This window comes from Lottia gigantea, assembly GCF_000327385.1.
Source record: "Lottia gigantea unplaced genomic scaffold LOTGIsca_47, whole genome shotgun sequence".
NCBI lineage: Eukaryota > Metazoa > Mollusca > Gastropoda > Lottiidae > Lottia > Lottia gigantea.
In genome coordinates this window covers 483,152-505,536 of record NW_008709640.1, presented here as the reverse complement: position 1 = coordinate 505,536, position 22,385 = coordinate 483,152, and the positions used below count along the sequence as shown (strand labels likewise).

The 22,385-nt window shown below is 32.0% G+C and overlaps 2 protein-coding genes across 2 annotated transcripts; both read right to left on the bottom strand.

The window, feature by feature from the left end:
- Nucleotides 1–925: 925 nt before the first annotated feature.
- On the bottom strand, nucleotides 926–7,332 carry LOTGIDRAFT_192633 (hypothetical protein). The gene is made up of 9 exons (XM_009061281.1): nucleotides 7,238–7,332; nucleotides 6,815–6,956; nucleotides 6,326–6,449; nucleotides 5,819–6,041; nucleotides 5,275–5,498; nucleotides 2,724–2,815; nucleotides 2,190–2,431; nucleotides 1,814–1,945; nucleotides 926–1,459 (listed from the first exon to the last, which is right to left on the bottom strand). Exons 1-9 carry the CDS (start codon nucleotides 7,249–7,251, stop codon nucleotides 1,210–1,212), a joined length of 1,443 nt encoding a protein of 480 aa, XP_009059529.1. The 5' UTR covers nucleotides 7,252–7,332; the 3' UTR covers nucleotides 926–1,209.
- Nucleotides 7,333–9,222: 1,890 nt separating this feature from the next.
- Nucleotides 9,223–19,217, bottom strand: LOTGIDRAFT_164757 (hypothetical protein; the record flags this gene model as incomplete). The annotated part of the gene is made up of 13 exons (XM_009061280.1): nucleotides 9,223–9,348; nucleotides 9,694–9,957; nucleotides 10,240–10,666; nucleotides 10,949–11,062; nucleotides 11,343–11,469; nucleotides 12,589–12,850; nucleotides 13,114–13,242; nucleotides 13,478–13,660; nucleotides 13,920–14,054; nucleotides 14,257–14,464; nucleotides 14,650–15,040; nucleotides 16,021–16,023; nucleotides 18,479–19,217. 13 exons carry the CDS (start codon nucleotides 19,215–19,217, stop codon nucleotides 9,223–9,225), a joined length of 3,108 nt encoding a protein of 1,035 aa, XP_009059528.1.
- Nucleotides 19,218–22,385: the final 3,168 nt, after the last annotated feature.

Genomic DNA, 22,385 nt, shown 5'->3' with positions numbered 1-22,385 from the left:
TGCCTAATCAAACTCCTAAACCATTTCTTCAGTAATGAAAATATATTTGTGCTTATTTAAAGGGTATGTAAAGAGGTTTCTGTAAAAAAAAAATACAGGGTATCATGGACACCGATAGCACCAATTTGCACTACTCCAATTTTCAATAAGATGTTTGTGGTTCCTGCAATTCCACTTAAACTAAGTGTTTGATGTCACTAATTGAGAAGTGCCTTTTGAGATACAAGCAAATCTCACAATTAGTCATCAAACACTTATAATTTGTGGAATTGCAGGATCAACAATGTTATCAGTGTCACCAATGAAAATAAATTGAGAAACCTTACAATCCTTATTCTTATGTTCTAAACATAATTCTAAATAACTGGCTATAGTTTCAATTATAACTTATTCTGCACCAAAATGAAAAGGCGTTAAAAAACATAAAAATCTATCTAATGATTATAATAAATAAGAAAATACATAAAATGTATATAATATCTACAGTGGTAATGATACCCTGATAATTTTAATATCTTAAAAGCTGTTGTCAAGAAATCTCAAAGTTGACTAGGATTGGATAATCATTCGACATTGTACACAAAGATTAAATGCAACCATTATGTACATATTTCCATGAGTGAAGAAATAGCATTAATCTGTTCAAGATATAAAGGCATACCAGTACCTTGTTTCATTGCACAAAAACCTGGCACAGATTTGATTTTAAAAGTAATACAGATAGCTGAAAATCAAATCAAGATTTGGGGAATTTGGTTTTAGAAGTATCCATGAACAACATTACAAGGCCTATGCTTCAGAAGTATATAAACACTTAATTTCTTTAACTAAGAAAATTATAAGGAAAATCAGATAGTCATAATTTGTTAAAAATAACATGCATTCATGGCTTGATTTTGGCAAATGGTAGAATAAACCACTCTTTCACCAGTAAGAGTTCTTGCATCACTTCATAGTTCATAAACATACTAGTTATATTGATTAATTGTCGATCTTAAAGAATATAGAATTCATTAGTCATTTAAGTCAAAAATGTATCTCAGTTCACGATATACCAATCAAAATGCATATCTAACCCAAAAAGAACACTGATTCAACAAAATTAATGTTTTTAATTGTGCCACTTAAAAACTTTTATGTCAAATATGGCATTTGCCACATTTGCATTAATGTAGTTACGGCCTTGGACAGATAAACTTATTTAGATATTTACACACCATCTGTATCCATAATACAATCCCAAGGTATAATAATTTTACCATCCTCTAACATAGAATAATAATTAGATACATTAATCCTAGTGTTAGTTAATAAGACCCCAAGTTTCCAATATTCACTGATCAATTTCTCACAGCACGATATCATTTGTTGTGGCGTTATATTTTCATCTTTGGTTAATTCTTTTAACTGCAATATTTGTCGACATTCTTCTATCACTTTATCTTCTGCTTCTACATACCTGAAACAGTCATATTAGGTGTTGTACCAAAAAATGATTGATGTTCTCAACTTCTACTTTACTTTCAGAAAGGAAGTGACTATTCCTACCGCAGTCTACTATATGTAGTCTGACATAACTATAGAAAATTTATTTCAAGTTACAGCAGTGCAACAGCATGACTTGTTTAAGGCAAGGTAGGGATGGCCATATCTTGCATTTGTTGAATATAGTCCAGCTGTCTTCAGGATCTTTGTTAGGCATAAGGGAATGAGAGCAGACATTGGTTGACTCAGGCATTAGAATATTTTTCACTTTGAGGAGTATTTGAAGCTTATTAATATTCTTATGTCTTCTTATTCAATAAGTCCATACCTGACATTATCTCTCAATAAAACACTAGCATGTTTCTTGTTTTTGGCAATAAATTCTACTATCATTGAACCTGGTAAAGAAGCAGGTATTAAAAACTGTCCACATTTAGAAACAGCCAAGGGACCAGCTTCACTGAAATTACAGAATGTATTATAATGTTATGGGAAACCCTACTGGGACCTAGGCTAAATTGCTTTAAATCTTGTCATTAAAATATCAGATTGGAAATGTATTCTACATCCTTCTTACCATCGATTACATCTTAAAAATCTTAGTCACTATAAATAATATGCACCCCATCAAGATGCAGAAGGAAAAAAATTAGTACATCAATAAAGTTGTAAATATTGAAGACAAGATCTAACAACTAACTAACCTTTCAACCACCATTTGGATTTCTGATAAATCTTCTTCTTCTAACCACTTCAGGGTGGCATCTCTATTATGTCGTAAAGTATTCAACAATTTACCCAGGTACAGTTCATATTTATTAGCCATAGTAATATAGTGTCGTTTACGTCTCGTAACTTGTATATTATTTAATAACCTTGACAATTCTACCTCCATTAATGGCAATCTTTCTAATACTGAATCATAGGCTTTCACATTCTTTAACAACTGAAATAATGTCATATAAATTTTTTCTACACAAAAATGTTGGATCTATTTGAACAACTGATGGCAAACTTAGATTAAAATTACAATGACTACCGTATATGCACAGTAACAAAGTCAATCGATGGTAGGAGTGATGCACACTATATTCTCAATTATACAAAATGACTTCACAAAATTCACGGTACAGTAATAAAACTTGCGGAGGTTTTTTAAAGAAACGATTTACAATAAGTGTCTTGCCATGTATTTAGTCAAAGGTGGTAGTATAGAATTATTAGAATAGTAAGCTTACCTTTAACCAGTCACTTCTTACATCTTCACAACTTAATATAACATCACCTAATAAACTTATACCAGCCGTATTAGCAAATACTAATCTTCTTCCTTAAATATAGAGTTCATATTATTATCAAATACTAATCTTCTTCCTTAAATATAGAGTTCATATTATAATCAAATACTAATCTTCTTCCTTAAATATAGAGTTCATATTATTATCAAATACTAATCTTCTTCCTTAAATATAAAGTTCATATCATTATCAAATACTAATCTTCTTCCTTAAATATAAAGTTCATATCATTATCAAATATTAATCTTCTTCCTTAAATATAGAGTTCATATTAGAATCAAAGACTAATCTTCTTCCTTAAATATAGAGTTCATATTATAATCAAAGACTAATCTACTTCCTTAAATATAGAGTTCATATTATAATCAAATACTAATCTTCTTCCTTAAATATAGAGTTCATATTATAATCAAAGACTAATCTACTTCCTTAAATATAGAGTTCATATTATAATCAAATACTAATCTTCTTCCTTAAATATAGAGTTCATATTATAATCAAATACTAATCTTCTTCCTTAAATATAGAGTTCATATTATAATCAAATACTAATCTTCTTCCTTAAATATAGAGTTCATATTATAATCAAATACTAATCTTCTTCCTTAAATATAGAGTTCATATTATAATCAAATACTAATCTACTTCCTTAAATATAGAGTTCATATTACTATCAAATGCTAATCTTCTTCCTTAAATTTAGATTTCATATTATTATCAAATACTAATCTTCTTCCTTAAATATAGAGTTCATATTATAATCAAAGACTAATCTTCTTCCTTAAATATAGAGTTCATATTAGAATCAAAGACTAATCTTCTTCCTTAAATATAGAGTTCATATTATAATCAAAGACTAATCTACTTCCTTAAATATAGAGTTCATATTATTATCAAATACTAATCTACTTCCTTAAATATAGAGTTCATATTACTATCAAATACTAATCTTCTTCCTTAAATATAGAGTTCATATTATTATCAAATACTTATCTTCTTCCTTAAATATAGAGTTCATATTATAATCAAATACTAATCTTCTTCCTTAAATATAGAGTTCATATTATTATCAAATACTAATCTTCTTCCTTAAATATAGAGTTCATATTATAATCAAATACTAATCTTCTTCCTTGAATATAGAGTTCATATTATTATCAAATACTAATCTTCTTCCTTAAATATAGAGTTCATATTATAATCAAATACTAATCTACTTCCTTAAATATAGAGTTCATATTACTATCAAATACTAATCTTCTTCCTTAAATATAGAGTTCATATTATTATCAAATACTAATCTTCTTCCTTAAATATAGAGTTCATATTATAATCAAATACTAATCTTCTTCCTTAAATATAGAGTTCATATTATTATCAAATACTAATCTTCTTCCTTAAATATAGAGTTCATATTATAATCAAATACTAATCTACTTCCTTAAATATAGAGTTCATTTTATTATCAAATACTAATCTACTTCCTTAAATATAGAGTTCATATTATAATCAAATACTAATCTACTTCCTTAAATATAGAGTTCATATCATTATCAAATACTAATCTACTTCCTTAAATATAGAGTTCATATTACTATCAAATACTAATCTTCTTCCTTAAATATAGAGTTCATATTATTATCAAATACTAATCTTCTTCCTTAAATATAGAGTTCATATTATAATCAAATACTAATCTTCTTCCTTAAATATAGAGTTCATATTATTATTAAATACTAATCTTCTTCCTTAAATATAGAGTTCATATTATAATCAAATACTAATCTTCTTCCTTAAATATAGAGTTCATATTATAATCAAATACTAATCTACTTCCTTAAATATAGAGTTCATATTATTATCAAATACTAATCTTCTTCCTTAAATATAGAGTTCATATTACTATCAAATACTAATCTTCTTCCTGAAATATAGAGTTCATATTACTATCAAATACTAATCTTCTTCCTTAAATATAGAGTTCATTTTACTATCAAATACTAATCTTCTTCCTGAAATATAGAGTTCATATTACTATCAAATACTAATCTTCTTCCTGAAATATAGAGTTCATATTATTATCAAATACTAATCTACTTCCTTAAATATAGAGTTCATATTATTATCAAATACTAATCTTCTTCGTTAAATATAGAGTTCATATTACTATCAAATACTAATCTTCTTCCTTAAATATAGAGTTCATATTACTATCAAATACTAATCTTCTTCCTTAAATATAGAGTTCATATTATTATCAAATACTAATCTACTTCCTTAAATATAGAGTTTATATTATAATCAAATACTAATCTACTTCCTTAAATATAGAGTTCATATTATAATCAAATACTAATCTACTTCCTTAAATATAGAGTTCATATTATAATCAAATACTAATCTTCTTCCTTAAATATAGAGTTCATATTATAATCAAATACTATCAAATTAAACTGAATTCCTATCAGAATTATTTCTGATAGTAGTTTACCTTTTAAGTACTCTCTAATATTTTCTGGATTTTCTTCATAAAGACGATAAAACATTTTGAGACAACTTCGACAATATCTGATCCCCCATAAACTTTCCCATCGTAATTCCTTTAATTCTAATCCTTGGATTATCTTTTCTCTATAGGTATCTACATCATGTAAGAAAGTCTTTGAGACTTCTTCAGATTCTCTAACATCCTTTAAATTATTTCTAAACCATGATCTGAAATAGATAACTTATGAGATGAGGCTATCAGTATAATTATGGTGGACATTACAATGATAATGCATGGTGAGCAGACAAATTTCCAATGTTTTTTTCTATATAAACTATTCTGATGAAAAGTACTAAGTAATCATATTTACAGTGACAGTTTTATTCTCAAAATGAACAGAATATATTCATCTCAATATTTGATTTCTCAAATTCAGCGAAAAAAAAAAATTCAAATCCATTCTAGGGCTGACAGGCAAAAATAATGAAAATAACGGGCTTCAAAAGTTTCACCTAACGTACAGTCAAAATAGAAATGACAAACAAACCTCAATGTTACAATTTCTCTTTTAGGTTTCTCTTCTTCTGGAGGTGGTGCTGTTCCATAATAAAAGGTCTGATTCCGATATACAGGCCTGGGAAATATTTCATCAGACTTCTCTTTCTCTACAGTATGAATATAATTTAATGGCAAACCGCATTTCTCTAGAACTTTTTCTACTGTACCTCTCACATTCTTAGTTGATAAATGTATCCTAACTTCTTTTAATTCTGAAGAAAAAAACAAACTGTTTCAATAATAAAAAACATAAATGAAAACGTTTATATTATATTTGAGCTACAAGAATACAGAAGGCATTTCAGCATATGAAGATATTTGTAATGTGATTTTCAATTCTTCCATTGAATATTTGGATAAAAAAAAATGTATTATTTGAAGATCAATGACTATAACATGCCAAAAAAACCCAATTATATTCTTCTTCAAGAACTATTGATATTGTGTATATTTTTTCACCTCAACATCCCTTCAATCTCTTTGAATAAGATCTTACCTATAGATTTTATATTTTGTGGTGGTCGAACATAAAAGACGACTCTAGTAGGTTTGACGTTATCTACTTTACGTTGTGATGTAATATATTCATGTAATAGTTTTAAGGATTCTTCATTGACTAACTGTAAAATAAAACCAGGTAAATTCTTATTCAATGCTTCAGCCAAGAAAAAAGAAATTATATTAGCCTTTCTGTGTCTTATAACTCTTCTTTCAATTTCTCAATGAAGTATGTTCCACCCTTTGCCTGATGACTGTGCCAGTGCTTTCGAGATTCCACCGGGTTCTCATCCCCTAATACCTAAGCTAATAAGTAATTGAGTGAATTTAAATTCTTTCTCTAAAATCAAATAATTAAAACTGTTCTCAAAGTCTTGAAATGAAATGGATTTTCATATCCTACTTATAGCTCAGGGTAATAAAGCTCAAGTGTACATTGAGGGAAAGTTTTGAGTTTAAAATAGCAATTTTAACATTCCAAACTTACTCTTTCTGTTGGATATTGACTAAACAAATCTGGATGAACTCTAAAATATAGCGGTCTCAGAGCAATAGCTGTCTGTTTAACACTAAGGCACCTGTGACTTAACCAACTATCTCGCAGTATTGTTATCTTAATACCATGTTTCCTACAATATGACATTAAACATGATTCTCAAGATGTGTATGTTTAAAATAGTAACTATAATTGTCAGCTTATTCTCAAGGGTAATGATGTTAATGTTAATAGTCATATGGACTAGAGACTTTTTTTTGCGTCTAATTGAAGTCAAAGTCGCGTATAATGTTATGTTTTTGGCCTTGAGTAGCAAGTCTAAAGAAGCGATTTGGCACATTATATAAAAATGGCATTTGTGTAGAGAAGAGGCAAACGTTTCAATACACATTAGAAGCACAGAAAACGACTTACCAACCACTAAACATAATTAATACGCACGAAATTTCATTTTTATTCAGACATTTTATGTTGAAAATAAAAGTTTGTTGTGCCCTTGGTACTCTTTCAGCCTTTCTTTTAGAAGAGTCGCCAGAGGGACGGTAATAGAAATATACTTCAGACTACAGCTATTTTCCCTGGCATTGTTTTGTATGCTACTGTTACATGACACCCGATAATGTCAATTTAGAACTGTTAATGGGCAACTTACTGGGGACAGACAACACTATGCGGTAGCTAAATAGGAATTTTCTGTGTCTCCTACTCTTTTCAATTTCCCACTGCCGAATTACTCGTTAAGAACCCGTTAATTGCTTTATCAGTGATACCCCGTCCGGTGGTGTCCCTATGAATCATTAGGTTAGGGACACAGGCACATGTTACAATATGTCGAATATTGATAGAAATAGGTGCCGATTAGAGGTATAGAATTTTCCAGCTAGCAGGGAATTCTCTTTACATGTACAAATGATAAATTTGAACATGTGGTGATTGGACAGCCCCCGCCCATGGCTTATAGCCCCCCCCCCCCCCTTTTCAGTAGAAAAGACACTGTCAACTTCAAGAGGGCTAACTCCACCATTTGGATAATCACGATAATCATGTGAAAATTGAGGAAAGAAGACTTTGCAAGACTAATGTCATTTATTTGTTAAAGTTTACAAGCTTTTTCTGGCAAATATTATATCACAGATTGCTGACGGATTTACAAATTACAAGAACGCGAAATGAAATACAATTAACAGTGCATGGGTGGAAATTTATATGGACAGGTTATGCCTATTCGTGTCTGTGATTCCAAACAGATTGCGACTTTGAGCAGTGACAGTTATCTATGCGACCATAGATCATATACGCTATCATTCGACAATTCTCGGCAGCTTCCGTAAAGCTCAACCTGTTGCACAGGGCTAGCGGAAATTCCAGGGAAGACCATTCGAACTTATCCATCATTAGTTTTCCAAAGGATCAGTTCCGTGAATGATTAGTCTTCATAAAATCCTTAATAATTGTAAATACATAGAGTAAAAAAAAACAAAGGTATCACAATAACAAGATTATACTTGTATCATATTAATTAAATAGTAATGACTAAGGACGGATAGGTATTTATGAAATGTAAAATAAATAATCATAACAAATAAGTTACAAGTGTATCTACTAGTAATACATGTATTTACAATTAATGACAACAAGTAATAATATCAAACAATAAATATATATAGGCACTATTGATGCAAGGATACATGAAACATTTGGTAGCGTATAAAACCCCGTCACACCGGAAAGGCGTCTTAACTGAGCTGCTACGGCGACGGAAAGTTCGCTCAGAGCGTGTTTAGGACGTCAAGTAGTGTGTATAGGAAGCGTCGGTATTGTACGGAGTGCGCTATTGTCGCATATATAGCAGTTTGAGTGCGACTGTTATAGATTTTGTAATTCTATTGGATTTTTTCTCGCGTTTATTTTACGACAAAGTCCAAATGGTCGCAATCCGGTGTGACGGGGCTGTTATAGTGGCATTAGCTTTCGATCAAATGATACAGTTGTTTACGCAAACTTGCTTTACGACATATATACCATTTTACGGCATAATATGTAACTTAAGACTATCTTGTGATGTTCTGATCTTTAACGATCAGGCCAGCAGACGGTCTCTTCCGCGAAAATGAAAACGAGAGAACGTTTGCTGAAATGATATTTTTGCAACCCAACATAGCATTTTACGTGATTTCTCTTCTGCACTCGTATCACCCCACCCCAAACCCAAGAAAAAAAATCACGTCAGACGTCTACGGACCTGCCTATGACTGCTTAAAAAATGACAATGATACGGACATGACGGCATCGCAATTAATATATCCAGGTGATTGATATCAATAAAATATGGTCTACAGTAGCTGTTTATCATCAGCTACTAGTTAAAAATAAGATGATCTTATATCCAGTTATAGAAATCAGTTGGCTGCTATTTCATGCTGAGGTGTTGGTTGGTGGCGGTGATATTCTCTTTCTTTAGATCTAAGATGTTCTGCTAAATCACTCCTACCACTTTTAATCAGAGCTGCTGCTAAAATCGAAACCTGAAATAAAAAGGCTCAATTGAAAACAGGTCCTTCAGAAATTAGAGCACCTCATAGAATTTCTGATACTTGATATCTATGCTCTGGAAATGTTAGACATTCCCACAAAATTCGCAAAATAAGAAAGACACCATATCACCAACTGATAGTAACCATTTCGGAACATCCTCTCATTCAGAAGATTAAAATGCTATACGCGAATAACATACTTGGGTGTGGATATTGCCCATTGCATGTGGAAAAAAGAAAGCTGGGTTGACAGGCACAGTTAGTCGCCGTTCTCTTCCAGAATCGTGAATATAGATATATACTGCATGTATAATGACATTAAAAACCAGAGCTCACCTTGTCTGCTGCTTTAGGAACTCGCTTTAACCACGTCATTAACATATCAAATTTAGCTTCATCAAAGGTTCTTTCACCAATGTTCATATCTCTCAATATAGATTGTAGTCTGATTCTATTAACATTGAGATAATGGGCGACTTTCTTCCATTCATCTCCGAGTTCTACAGCTAAATCTTTCATTGTATCTTCATTAACAGGATCTTTGGTATTGTGAATTTTAATTGGAGCCTTAACTGGTATAGCATTAGGTTCAATATGATACTGAAATGTGTAAGACGTTGATTTCATTAATTTGTATTCATATTAATTACTATCTTCAAAATGTCAAGTTATCACGAACTGTGTCTAATGTAATACAAAAAAGGCGTGCATTGCAGTTAAGGTATTAGGCGCAGTTAAGATTGGGATTCTAAAGGCGGCAGCTCATTTGAAGCGCCAAAAACGACAAAATGAAGATTTGGTCGATTGAACCCTTGACCATTTAGATGTTTCGACCAAGCGTTTCTAGTACCGACATAAAACGATAGATATAGGTCACTGTACCTTTGGTATGCTTATCAATAGTTCACATAATATTTCTTCTTTAATTTCGGGTGGTTTGTCTGAATCATCTTCTTGTCTTCTGCCAATTGTTTTGATCACAGCTTTTCTTTCTTTATATTTTCTAAAAACTTGTACCAAGCCACGATACATGGGGAAGTTCTTCTGTAAATACTTGTCGACCTCTGACACAGAGAAATACAACTGAGAGTGAACGTGAGTGTTGTAAGGTATACTCAAGTGAGTGTCACTTTCACCACAAGTCACATTACCCCGGAACTTCACTTCTATGGTGTCACCTTCAGATACACAGACTTGTAAAGCAGCGCTCGGTGATTCTTCGTAACCTTCTTCTGTTAATTTCTTTAACGTTTTATCTGACCTACTTGCCGGACAGACTGTTAGGGTAGCTTTGAATGGATCATCTGTTCTGAAATATAGATATTGACAATTTCAAAGCGGTTCAAAGGAGAACATAAATTTGTACGTGTGAAGCTTTTCCGTTCAATGTTTGTGGTTTCAAGTTGACTTGACCCTATTAGTATTTTCTGTAGTTATCAGAACCATGAGGGAGGGGAAATTGGAATGATGCAAATACAACATACATGTATCCCTATAAACTCAAACAAAGACCTAAAAACTTTCTTGATTTACATCTGAATCTCGGCTAATCTGAAATCCAGTTCTGTTTTCTAATAAATCAATTACTTACTTCTGTCTCAATATAACTTGGACAAATCGTTTAGCTAGATATTTACTCAATCCAGTAGCTATTGGTGGTATAGATTCTTCTGCTATATTGGTTCTGGTACGAATTACCATAAATCTGAAGATGGATATGAGAAATTGTCATTGTATATTCGCAGTGTCACCATCTCGATGTGAAGAGACTCAGGATGCATAGATATATGCACTGTTCTATGGCAACAATGTAATACTGTTCTTGAAGGTTGTCTTTATGGAAACCAATAACAAATAATACACCCATACCGCAAGAATTCTGTCCCCGCGACCTTCCAATATTATTTGGATTATGTGGCACTGTTCAGAAAACAACCAATAATGCTTAGAATTGTTCGTGGAACTACAAATTTAAAAAGACCAACCTTTCACAAGCTCGTGGAAGATTAAAGGTAACCAGATCTATTTTGGTTGACGATATTTCTACTTCTGGTTCTACAAACCATCTACCATTATTGTACATTAAGAAATGTAACAGGTCGTTTTCATCGTCTGAAAGTTAACATGAAGGCCTAGTTGAGCACTAAATCGTCATATTCGGATGCAATATACAATTATGGCTCCAGTATATAGTGAAACTTTGACAGAATCTAATCAATCGTTAGATTGACACAAGCGCACCTACGATTGGAAATATCCCAGTTGCAGACAATTGCCATCATTTGCTTCATGACCTTTGAAATATTTTCAACATACAAGTAAACCACACATGTCTAAATTTTTGCCAAAAAGCAGATTTTGAACAACAGATTTTGAAGTTGCGACTGGTAGAATATTTTCAACAAAAACCTTAGAGTATTTGATCATTCGAAGTCATTTAGATTACTAAGGATGCTGTGAGAAACTGCGAATTGTCAGTCGACTTGACCCCCTATGAATTCAACGATCATTGATCAGTTACTTGCATCTCCGAAACACTCTTATTAGCTGAGCAATTCTCTAAACAGCTAACACTGGTCTAAAATCTCACTTTCCAATCGACTACTAGTATTTATCTACTGAGTTAAAATTCATCCCGAATGACACTGATAGGTGATGATTGATTAGTCTAATCATGCAGCACAATCTGAACTTTAAAGTCACGGTTTGTTCGGAATTACTCGTATCTAACTCCATAAAAATCATCGATTTTTTAAAAAAAAATTTAGATTTGGAAACTGAGATTTTCTGATCTTCTTTGTTATAGAATTATTTGTCTGATTTAAAAAAATCTGAAAACTGAAGATTTTTAGTTCACAATTTACAAGCTAAAATCTCATACTAGGCTATCCAACTCTATGAGAGTCAACATTTGAACTATTTTTCACTAAAAGTCACAATTGCCTCGATCATCAAAGGTACAGCTTGGGTTCTAAACTATAGTAATTTTATCATCCAGACTGAAATCTTGTTTAGTGGTAATGTAAAAAGGGGCGGAATGATTTATGCCATGACAGGATCTTGTGCTTCCGGGAACCATAAATTATCACAATCGATATAAATGTCTGAGTCATCGGCTTCTTTTTAACACTATTTGATGGTCAAATCTCTAAAACTCGTCCCACGCTTTTCAATGTTATCAAAGATGTACCCTAGGTTGAAAGTCAAGACATAGGAATTGTCCATTCTTACCATCTGTGGAAGCATATTCTCCCATATACCATCTATTCTGAGTCTTCCTCATTGGTACATCATCTTCTTCTTCTCCTTCTTCAGCTTCTTTCTGTTTCACTGCTCTGTTAGCTTGTCTCTTCTTCTTCTTCTCCTCTTCTTTCTCCATCTCGGCCAGTGTTTTAGGAACAACTTTAGGATTTTTCATTTTTTCCTCTTTCATTTTCCTTATCTGTGCTAACTTCTTGGCCTTTGCTGGATTAGGAGGGCATGGCAATGTTATCTAAAAAGATCAATGTTCTATCCTTAAGTCGTACTTTTTAATTTATTCTGTAGCTTAGGTCAAGTGTCTCATACCGAAAACCGGTACTGGTATTGCAACCGATTATCTTATCTATACCAACCAACCAATCAGGAATTTTAGGTTTGCACAATACCCTTTCTATTAGTTCGCACAAAATCCTTTCGCAAAAGCCAATGGAAATGGGAATTCAGAGAAATAAAATCTAGCTATAAAACAGTTCCAATGTGATGATGGACACTTACCGTTACTGGTTTTTCTATATCACCAGAGTCCCAATCCATATGAACAATATGACTAGAAGTTAACAAGCCTTTAGCATCACTATCTCTAGCTTTATAGTCGTGTACGGAGGCAGAGTCAACTGTCTGTACCTACAATAGAACATAACTATAATCGATCATAATAAGAAAATATCATAGGTTCACATTAAAACCATAACAATTCTCTTAGCAATTAAGCTAAGGGTTACTGCTTTAGGGTTTGTATTATCCTTACTGGAAATTGAGCTCAATCTACCGATGAAGCAAATATGTAGACAATCATATCATCTGAAAACATTGATATAAGAACAACAGTCTCAGCACAAAGTAAAATGGTCAATTATACCTGTATAAGAAGATGTTGATTTTTAAAGACAGCTTCTTTTGGAAAACTAAAAGTAATGCGTTGATCAAATGATGAAACAACTTTACATGGCTTGGGAGACAAAGTAACGTAATCCTGTTTAAATCTTGACACAACCACTAAAATACCAGGTTGTTTCACTTCAGCTTGGGCCATTTTAACATCCTGTAAAATGAAAGTAATGTCAGCATGAACATTACTGCAAACCCATTTGGTAAAAAATGCCGGAATACCATTTATGCAATGACAGTCCATAATGGGTACACATCGATTTCACCTTCTGATTGATACAAATCAGTTCTGGTGTTCATTAGAACCATTCTTCTAATATCGAAATATATATATAGTAATAATAATAATATATAATAATAAGCTTACTTAAAATACATAATCTGTCCAGAAATTACTAAAATTTGTCTCCTACCTTTCTGCTTTCGAAAGAAACCTCTCTGGTGGGAAGTTCTATCCATGATCCACCAACATCTGTTTTAACAACAACTTCTCTTGATGATGCTGCTGCTCTGGTCTGGAAATGTGGGATACCTATATACACTGGTTCCTATAAACGAAATATCAAGTAAAGCGAACTAATTTTCATATGGTATATTCTAAACACACCAAAAGATCGATGAGTATGGTGGACGAGATGGTATGGAAGTCATTAAACCTTGAACTTTTGAGTCCAAAGATTTTTACAAAATGGAAGCTCCCCTTAAGTAAGTACTGTAAACCGTGTCGCTAGCGATACAAAGCTCACTAACCTTAAATTCGTCCTCATTATGGACATATTTGACTTCTATAACCTGGCTGACCAGTTCCTCATGATCATTGAACACCAAGTTAGCATCTGATTGGTTGATGACGCGACATTTGAGTAATTCTGAACCAAAGTTTTCGGGATGACATCTAACTGTACAGATTAATGGTGCTTCACCTTCTTCATCTTCGGTAGGTTTCTCTCCTGACATACTGAAGAAAAAGACATTGATTTAAATTTAATGCCCTACTAATAGCTCTTATTTTGATTTCTTACTGTACAAGGATCTTGAACGTACACAATCTGTATCCGGTTTTGGGTTTATTGTATCACCTGAACGACTGGTCGTTTGCGTTCTAAAGACTTAGCTTAGCTTATAGCACAGAAAAAGACTTACTCATATACAGGCCAATCATCTCGGTCACAGATGGGTATTTTATCAGACATACTAGCTTCCCTTCTTTTCCATTCTGCTTCTTTGGCTTTTCTAGCTAGTTCTTCTTTTCTTTCTATTTCTTCTCTTTTTAATCTTTCCTCTTCAGCTATTCTTTCCTGCTCAGCTCTTCTTTCTCGTTCCACCTTGGCTTTAAATTCTATTTCCTCTTGAATGTCTTCAGCTTCCATTCTGGCTCTTTCTGTGGACAACTGGGCATTTACTGCTGTGTTCTCGGTTTCTGCTGATAGCCGTATCGCTTCGGCAAGATCGACGTTTGCTGAGGCGACAACTGCGTTTAGTTTGGCAAGTTTTTCGGTAAGTTCTTTTTCTTCTATACTGTGGTAACCATCATCTGAAACAAAAAATTCAACCAAGTCCTAAAATTTGACTAAAACTAAAACAAAAATTCAAATGTCACGTGCACAAACATGCAGAAAGAAGTTTAGAAGGTGGATAGAATATAGATTGACATCAGAGCATTGTACATGTGTATGCATAAAATTTATCAAAGAGGCCTAGAGTTCACAAATTGTAATAAACCACTCTTGTCTAAAATTTCCAACACAAGTTTGATCATTCTAATCAATTTTGTGTGTATCCATGGTTTTGTGCCTTAAACGTGACAAAAATCGAAACATAGCGAACAAAAATTTACCATATTTGGGATTACCTTTTTTCAATGAAGATTTTACACCTTGTAAATGATCTTATTGAATGATTTGTTGTATTGATAGTAGGATATATAACAGTAAATAAAATGTCATAAATAACTGTCATTATTTAACACCTGACTGTATAACGGACAGTAAAATGTAGATAATACATATATATCACAACCTCTCTGCAAAGGGATACAATTGCCGAATTTTACTATCTTGGGGTATAAACTAGATTTAAAATCGATTTTAGCGATTAGCCACATATTTTTTTTAAGAATTTAATAAGGCATTTATGTTTATTATGTTAATTACTCTACATGATAATTAATATCATTATTACACGACCATGACCTTGACATCAGATTTTGATTTATATATATCTTGAATTTCACTCATTTCTGTTCATAATTCTATCAAAAATAATACTTACACTGTACTCGTTTATTAAAAGTTATTTCAAAAGAGCAACCCTTGTTATACGCTTTATAATTATAATAGAAGACCCAATTATAACTAAGTGTAAGTGTATATAAACTAATATAAGATTATGTTATTATATAAATTAAATATTATTATATTAAAAGTTATAAGGACTGTGCTTGAATTTCTAATTGTTATATTATTATATTGAGTTCAACCATAGAATAATATATAATTATATTTACTTACTTACCACCTAGAAATCGTTACAATATTTAAGTATCTAAGGATACATCTAAGGATGACATATATTTTTTGTTATCTTGTGATCGTTGTTTGCAATGACCCCGAGATCGAAAGTGTTTATCTTGTATTAAAAGTCAGTCTTTACAAAGTTTCATTGCTGACCCGAAGTATGAGGGTGGCCCAAAACGTTCCTAGACTGACTTAAAAGGACACATGCCACAGCAAGAACACTCGGTATACATTTGCCACTGGTGTTCGAATTCCAAAAGCTAATTGTGAACCAAGCGACGTACATTGTATTTGGAAACATTTTGAAAGTAAATATCTTAATGATTCTAACGGGGGCGAATAGTTTACCTTACAAAAGATGTTCATATTTCCTTTATGAAATGGCAAAAAATTACATCGGATGTTGCATTTTAGACCAATGGCCTCGATCCACGCCGAAAACTTTTTTGCAATTATGCCCTTGGTATTCATGATTATATTGCATTAATGTATTGATTTAGTCACTGGTATTTGAGTTTTGATTATAGAGTGTCTGTGTTAGCTTTCTATGTTTTATTTGGAAGGATTATAACGTTGGTACTTGAAAACCTTTATTAGATTTTGTCCCCTATTCAATAAGTACATAGTATTATAGAACACAAAGTTTATAGTTCAGGTTAAACAGTCCAAAACCCACTTGAACTCATAAAATTGACCATTTCTTTTGATCATTTATTTAACTCGATCTATATTACAGAGATTTTCTTTTAAGGACATCTCCTTTTATTGCTGTCTTTCTTAAAGTGGCAATCTCAGAAGATTTTTGAAAAAAAAAAACAATTTTTTAAGTTAATTCAAGATGTATTTGTCAAATGTCACTCATAGATTGTAATTGGTACAGTTGTATCGAAGGCATTTCAATTTTGGATATTAAAGTCAATACAATTTTGATTGACAGGCAATGTTTTTCTATTATTATATTTTCGAATTGCAAACAAAAATAAACGCCGCTGAAATTTTTTTGTACAGCAGTCAACTTCCCTGTGATGACCACATGTGCAAACAAATCAAAAATATATAGCAAATGGAAAAACTGGATAAGGGATAAAGTATGTTGTACTATCATGAAAAACTAAAGGCTACAAATCATATTAGTATATTAATTCATTCATCTGAAATGTACAATCGTCACGTACACACGTACTGCTCTGAATAATATAAATTAATTATATTTCTTATAGTCATTAAGGTTTCTATCTATTGCCATAGCCTATAAAACATATGCCTATAACTGATACAAAAGTGTGTTCAAAGGGCTGATTCTCATAAAATCTGATCGAAACTGTAATCACTTTGGCGTTCACGTGGTTATTGCAACGTTATGTGAGATAAAGTCTTTAAATCAACATCTATATGCCAAGAACAGCTAATGAATCTGACTCACAATCATCAAAGTGCCTACTCTGCAGTCCGCGTTGAATTAAATTAAGGAAAGATCACTCGAAACGATTCCATCCTTTCTTAGTCATTTAGGCCTTATATTGAGCAATTTTCAAATCCAAATGGAATGAAAAAGGCCACGAGTCTGCGTTCTGTCTATCAATGCAAGATGTTACTGACAATTAAGCTTCGTAAAAAGACTAGATTAATAGATTAAAGGTGGCTGACTGATGAGCCAGATTTCATATTTCTGTGTTGTAAAGATCTAAACATAATCACCATTTTTTGATATCGATAAGCCTGCTGCTTATTTTGGCCTTTTATATGCAAATCATATACCTGCCGAAGTAAAAAAAAAATAGTGTCCAAAAAGTAGTTTTTATCTGATATTAATTTTGGGAACAAAGCAGTGACTCACCTCTTGTAACTAAAGAATATATCCAAATTGATCCAATTAAGTGGATTTCAACTCAAATATGAACAGTGTACGTTTTTTTTTTCATAGAATAAATCAGAGGGCTTTATATTGAACAATAAATGAAGTTTTTGTATTGAAATGAAAGGGTCATTGTGAATGGTTTAAAACCTGTTTGAGAGGGGTGTATATTATAATAAAGAAAGTTTATAGTAGCTAGGTGACACTATGTTATGCATATATGTTTGTTATTATTACTCGTTATAATGTATCATACATATTATTGACACCAATTTCTTTTCGAAAAATAGGACAGCGAATTCAAATTAGTTTTGAGGCTTAAAAACACAGAGACCCAGTATCCATAGACTTACTTAACACGCTCTTTTAGAGACGTTTATTCAAAGGGGCGCAACTCGTATCTACAAACGTGGTCAATTCAGCCGGCGACCAGTGAGTAAGACTTTATATTTGATAAGGTATTATGGAGTCAATAACGCTATATTCTTAAGCTGGGATTAAATAATGAAATTATTCTGAGATTATAAAATATAAGGGATCTGAACAATTTCTCGTCAGAATAGTGGGACGACGTGAGAAGAGGGTAATAGAAATGACATACCTTCTTGTATTTGAAATGCTTGACGCGTTACGCTCATTCGTACATTTTCTTTCACTGTCTTCATTCTGTTCCTCAAGTCCTCCAGATGCTGTTGGGAAGCTGCAGTATAAGCTTTATAATCTTCAATAGCTGATGAAATCTCAGATACTACTGATATCAGATCATCCACAGGATAATCGGTTTCAACTTTAGTAAATTTTGGAGAGGAAAATAATTCAACATAATCACTGATACTGGAATTAAACGTCTTTATATCAAATTCTCCGGGGGGAATCCTTCTAACTGTTGCTGATACACTTCGCGCTTGTCGAAGAGGTTGCTCGGTCGGCGACTCTGCTCGGTTGACAGTATAGCTGGTGATGGACGATTGAGACGCGGACGATGCAAGACTGTTATCTGACAACCTCGAGGAAACTCTTGATTCTTGTTCCTCATTGTGGGTTTCCTTCTTCACGATTTGTGAGCCCTCAGTACCGCTATCGTTTCTTTTAGTATCAGCTTCATTTGGTTCCGGATGTGGTTCATCTGAATGTGTAACTGCTCTCAAAATTGGTTGAGGCTTTTTGATACTATTTGACGACTTCTTTACATTAGTACTGTTTCCAGATTTATAAACTTTTGCTTTCTGTGTTGGCTGTTTCTGGTTGCTATGGTAACTGTGTTTATTTGGCCTGGAAGGTGTTTGTGGTTGCCGCACACCATGATGGGAATGATCAACTGATTTTCTTTCAACAGGCATTTTGATTCATTTCATCTAAAAAATAAAACATAAATAGGATTAGAATTCTCATTGTCAATTTTTCGCACTTCCTTGTAGATAAATAAATGTTATCTAAATTAGAAATTAAAATCTAGTATTTTTTAGCCATTAATCGTGGATTTAACCCAAAAATATCTACAAATAGATATTATCAAACTGTCACCTCTCCATAAAACTACAGTTATCGATCAATCAAGTTGTGTTTAAGAGACCTCTCAAGTCGTTTGTTTGTTTTAAACCGTTGTAAGTGGCCCTCAGATATCTTATTACCTTTAGTATGGCTTTGTCATTGAAATTAAAGAAAATTTTAAAGCTCGAAATTCTTTTTGTATTTTTTTAGAAAAAAGGATCTATCCGTGTTGTCAAGTTTCATTACAACAGTAAATCATGCATGAAATTCGCAGATTTTTGTCTGCCTTAAACAGGAAAATTTATACTCTGATACAATAACGATAGTCTGGATTTCGAGATATTTTCTATGAAAATCCATGTGGTTTTTCTTGAATCCTCGATGACGTAGCGAATAATCTGAGGATTATGAAGTAATCATTACTTATACAGCACGCATTAACATTGTCGGGTAACTAGATACCCCATAGAACTCAATTATATTCTCTGTAGATAACCTTATCGTGAAAACGTATAATTATAATATGACATGATATATCAAATATTTTAAGCTTTGAGAGAGTTAATAACACTATGCATTATATCACGTCACCTTCGATTGACCTTGACAGCATGTAAATTGTATTAGACAATTGCTTAGACAATACATAAGCACGAGTATATTTTAGTGGTATTAATAAGTAAAGGAACATATTAAGACTCCTTTTTAATTTAAACCTCTTACAGTATTGTCATAAATGTTATTAACTTCGTCTAAAGGCAGGATAAACCGATACTCCCTTGGTAAATAACTGTATATTACCAGAACTACTCTTTCTACCACGTTGATAGCTTTTATAGGTATATCAGTCATAGTAACTTAAAAATAGGATTGGTAATACCTTTAAACCTATTATTATTTATCAATATTTATCACTGTTTATCAATATTTATCAATATCACCATAGCGTTAGGGATATGGAAATATTGAATTCTTACACATTTTTGTTCCCCTTGATTAATTCATAAGTCTCTCAAATCTGCCCATTATATAGGTTTGTTGTAATTTGACTTTGATTTTGAATATCTATTTGACAAAAGCTCATTCTAACGTTGGCAATGGAGAGGGGAGGTTATATAATTTTTGTTGTAATGAAGCTGAAATAACACAGTTACCTTGACGTTAACGTCAGATTTATGGCAACTGGCCCCCTGGGTTGAAAAATATAAATGCATAAACAATTGATAAGATAGCATTGTTCACGTGTTGCGGATATAAAATAGTCGCCAGGACAAAAATAAAAACACTGTACAAGACTCAAATCTAATTTATAAGATCTAACGTGTTTCAAATATATAATTCTCATCCGATCAAATGAATCCAACGAAGAAGATTTAATTCTGAAAGGTGAAGGTGCAGTGCAGTGTGTCAAATAATTATGAATGAAAGGAGATTATCGACATCTAATCGATACATTCATACAGTTAATGATAAATTAAACAGATTCATATAGATTATATATCAACTTTCCCTCTACAGTCAATATTTCATCTGCTATGATTGATATTTCAACAATGATCATATGGCATATTTCAATCTGATATGGTTAAGTGCATGTTACAGCTGTTGATGAAACATCAATTTCTCTCAATTTAATCCTGTTTTCAAACATTAATGAAACAATATTCATCTCCTTTTCAAATCTGTTTTAAGTGAATTGAAGTGGACAGCATAGCGTGAAACTCTGAGTAACAACATGATTCAAGTTCTGTTTTAATATTTGTAAAGTGGATAAAACGTTTTAGCCCTTCGCCTTAAGAGCGTAAGATACACTTTCAACAGCCAATATAGTAATCAACCCCGAATATGGCGAAAAATGGCCTTTTTAAGAAGTGACTTGTTTAGGTAAATGTTCTAGATATATGATAATAATCTAGGTCTAACCTACAACTATAAACTATTATAAATATTTCTACGTTATTAATCTTCTACATACATAACTAACATAGAACAAATATTTCATCAACGAAGAAACACGAATCTTGAATAATAATTTATTTTTTCCAGATAAAGTGTTTCAAACGTGGATTCTTTTTTTTTTATTTCAGCAGCCAATGAAACTCAACTATTTACCGGATACCCACTTTACACTCACTTTACAGAATGACAATCGTGTTCTAATATACATCAGAAATCCCTATCAATAAACGCAATCTTGAAAATTCAGGTTACATTTTGTTAAAAAAAACATGCCTTGGGTAGCTATCAGTTCTTGAAATTATTAAAAAAAAAGAAATAGTAGAGTATATCATGAGTACCAATGAGTATAACATGTATATTTCTCAATTGCTCTCTTAACTGATATATTCAGCACATTTTCAACAGTGAAAATCGTTTTTATTTTACAGTCGAGAAATGTAAGAGAGCACATCAAATTACTAACTGATGTTGGATGAAATATTGTTGGAAATCCAACTAAAGCATAGACGTCCGATATACTGATTATAAGTCTTACATTAATATTAATTAGAATATTAATCAATATGATATATTTTTTTCAGATTTTAAACCAAAGAGGGAAAAAAAATCATACATTGATATTTCAAATCCCATTGGTCCTATGAAATTTGCAGAATTCACAATTAAAAGTAAATTGTTCACAAACCTGAGAGAGACTTTGATCCTGATTTGACTAAAATCCCAGTAAAATAATAATAACTAACAATAAGACGACAGTATAGATAATACCAGTCAATAATCCACAGTAAAGTATATAAACAATAATCTATGGTTAATATACCAGATACATAGTATTGATATAGCCAAGATTAAACCATTCACCATAGTATATTCTAAGTCTATTTATTTACCATATAATTTACATAGACACACCCATTTTTAAAGTTACTTGTGTCTTTGATGAGTTCAGATCAAAGGATATTGAGTTATTACAAAATCATTATCAAAATCTCTTAGATTTCAAATTATGCGGAGGTAATTTCAAATTTCCGGGGATTCAATNTAAAGCATCAAAAATA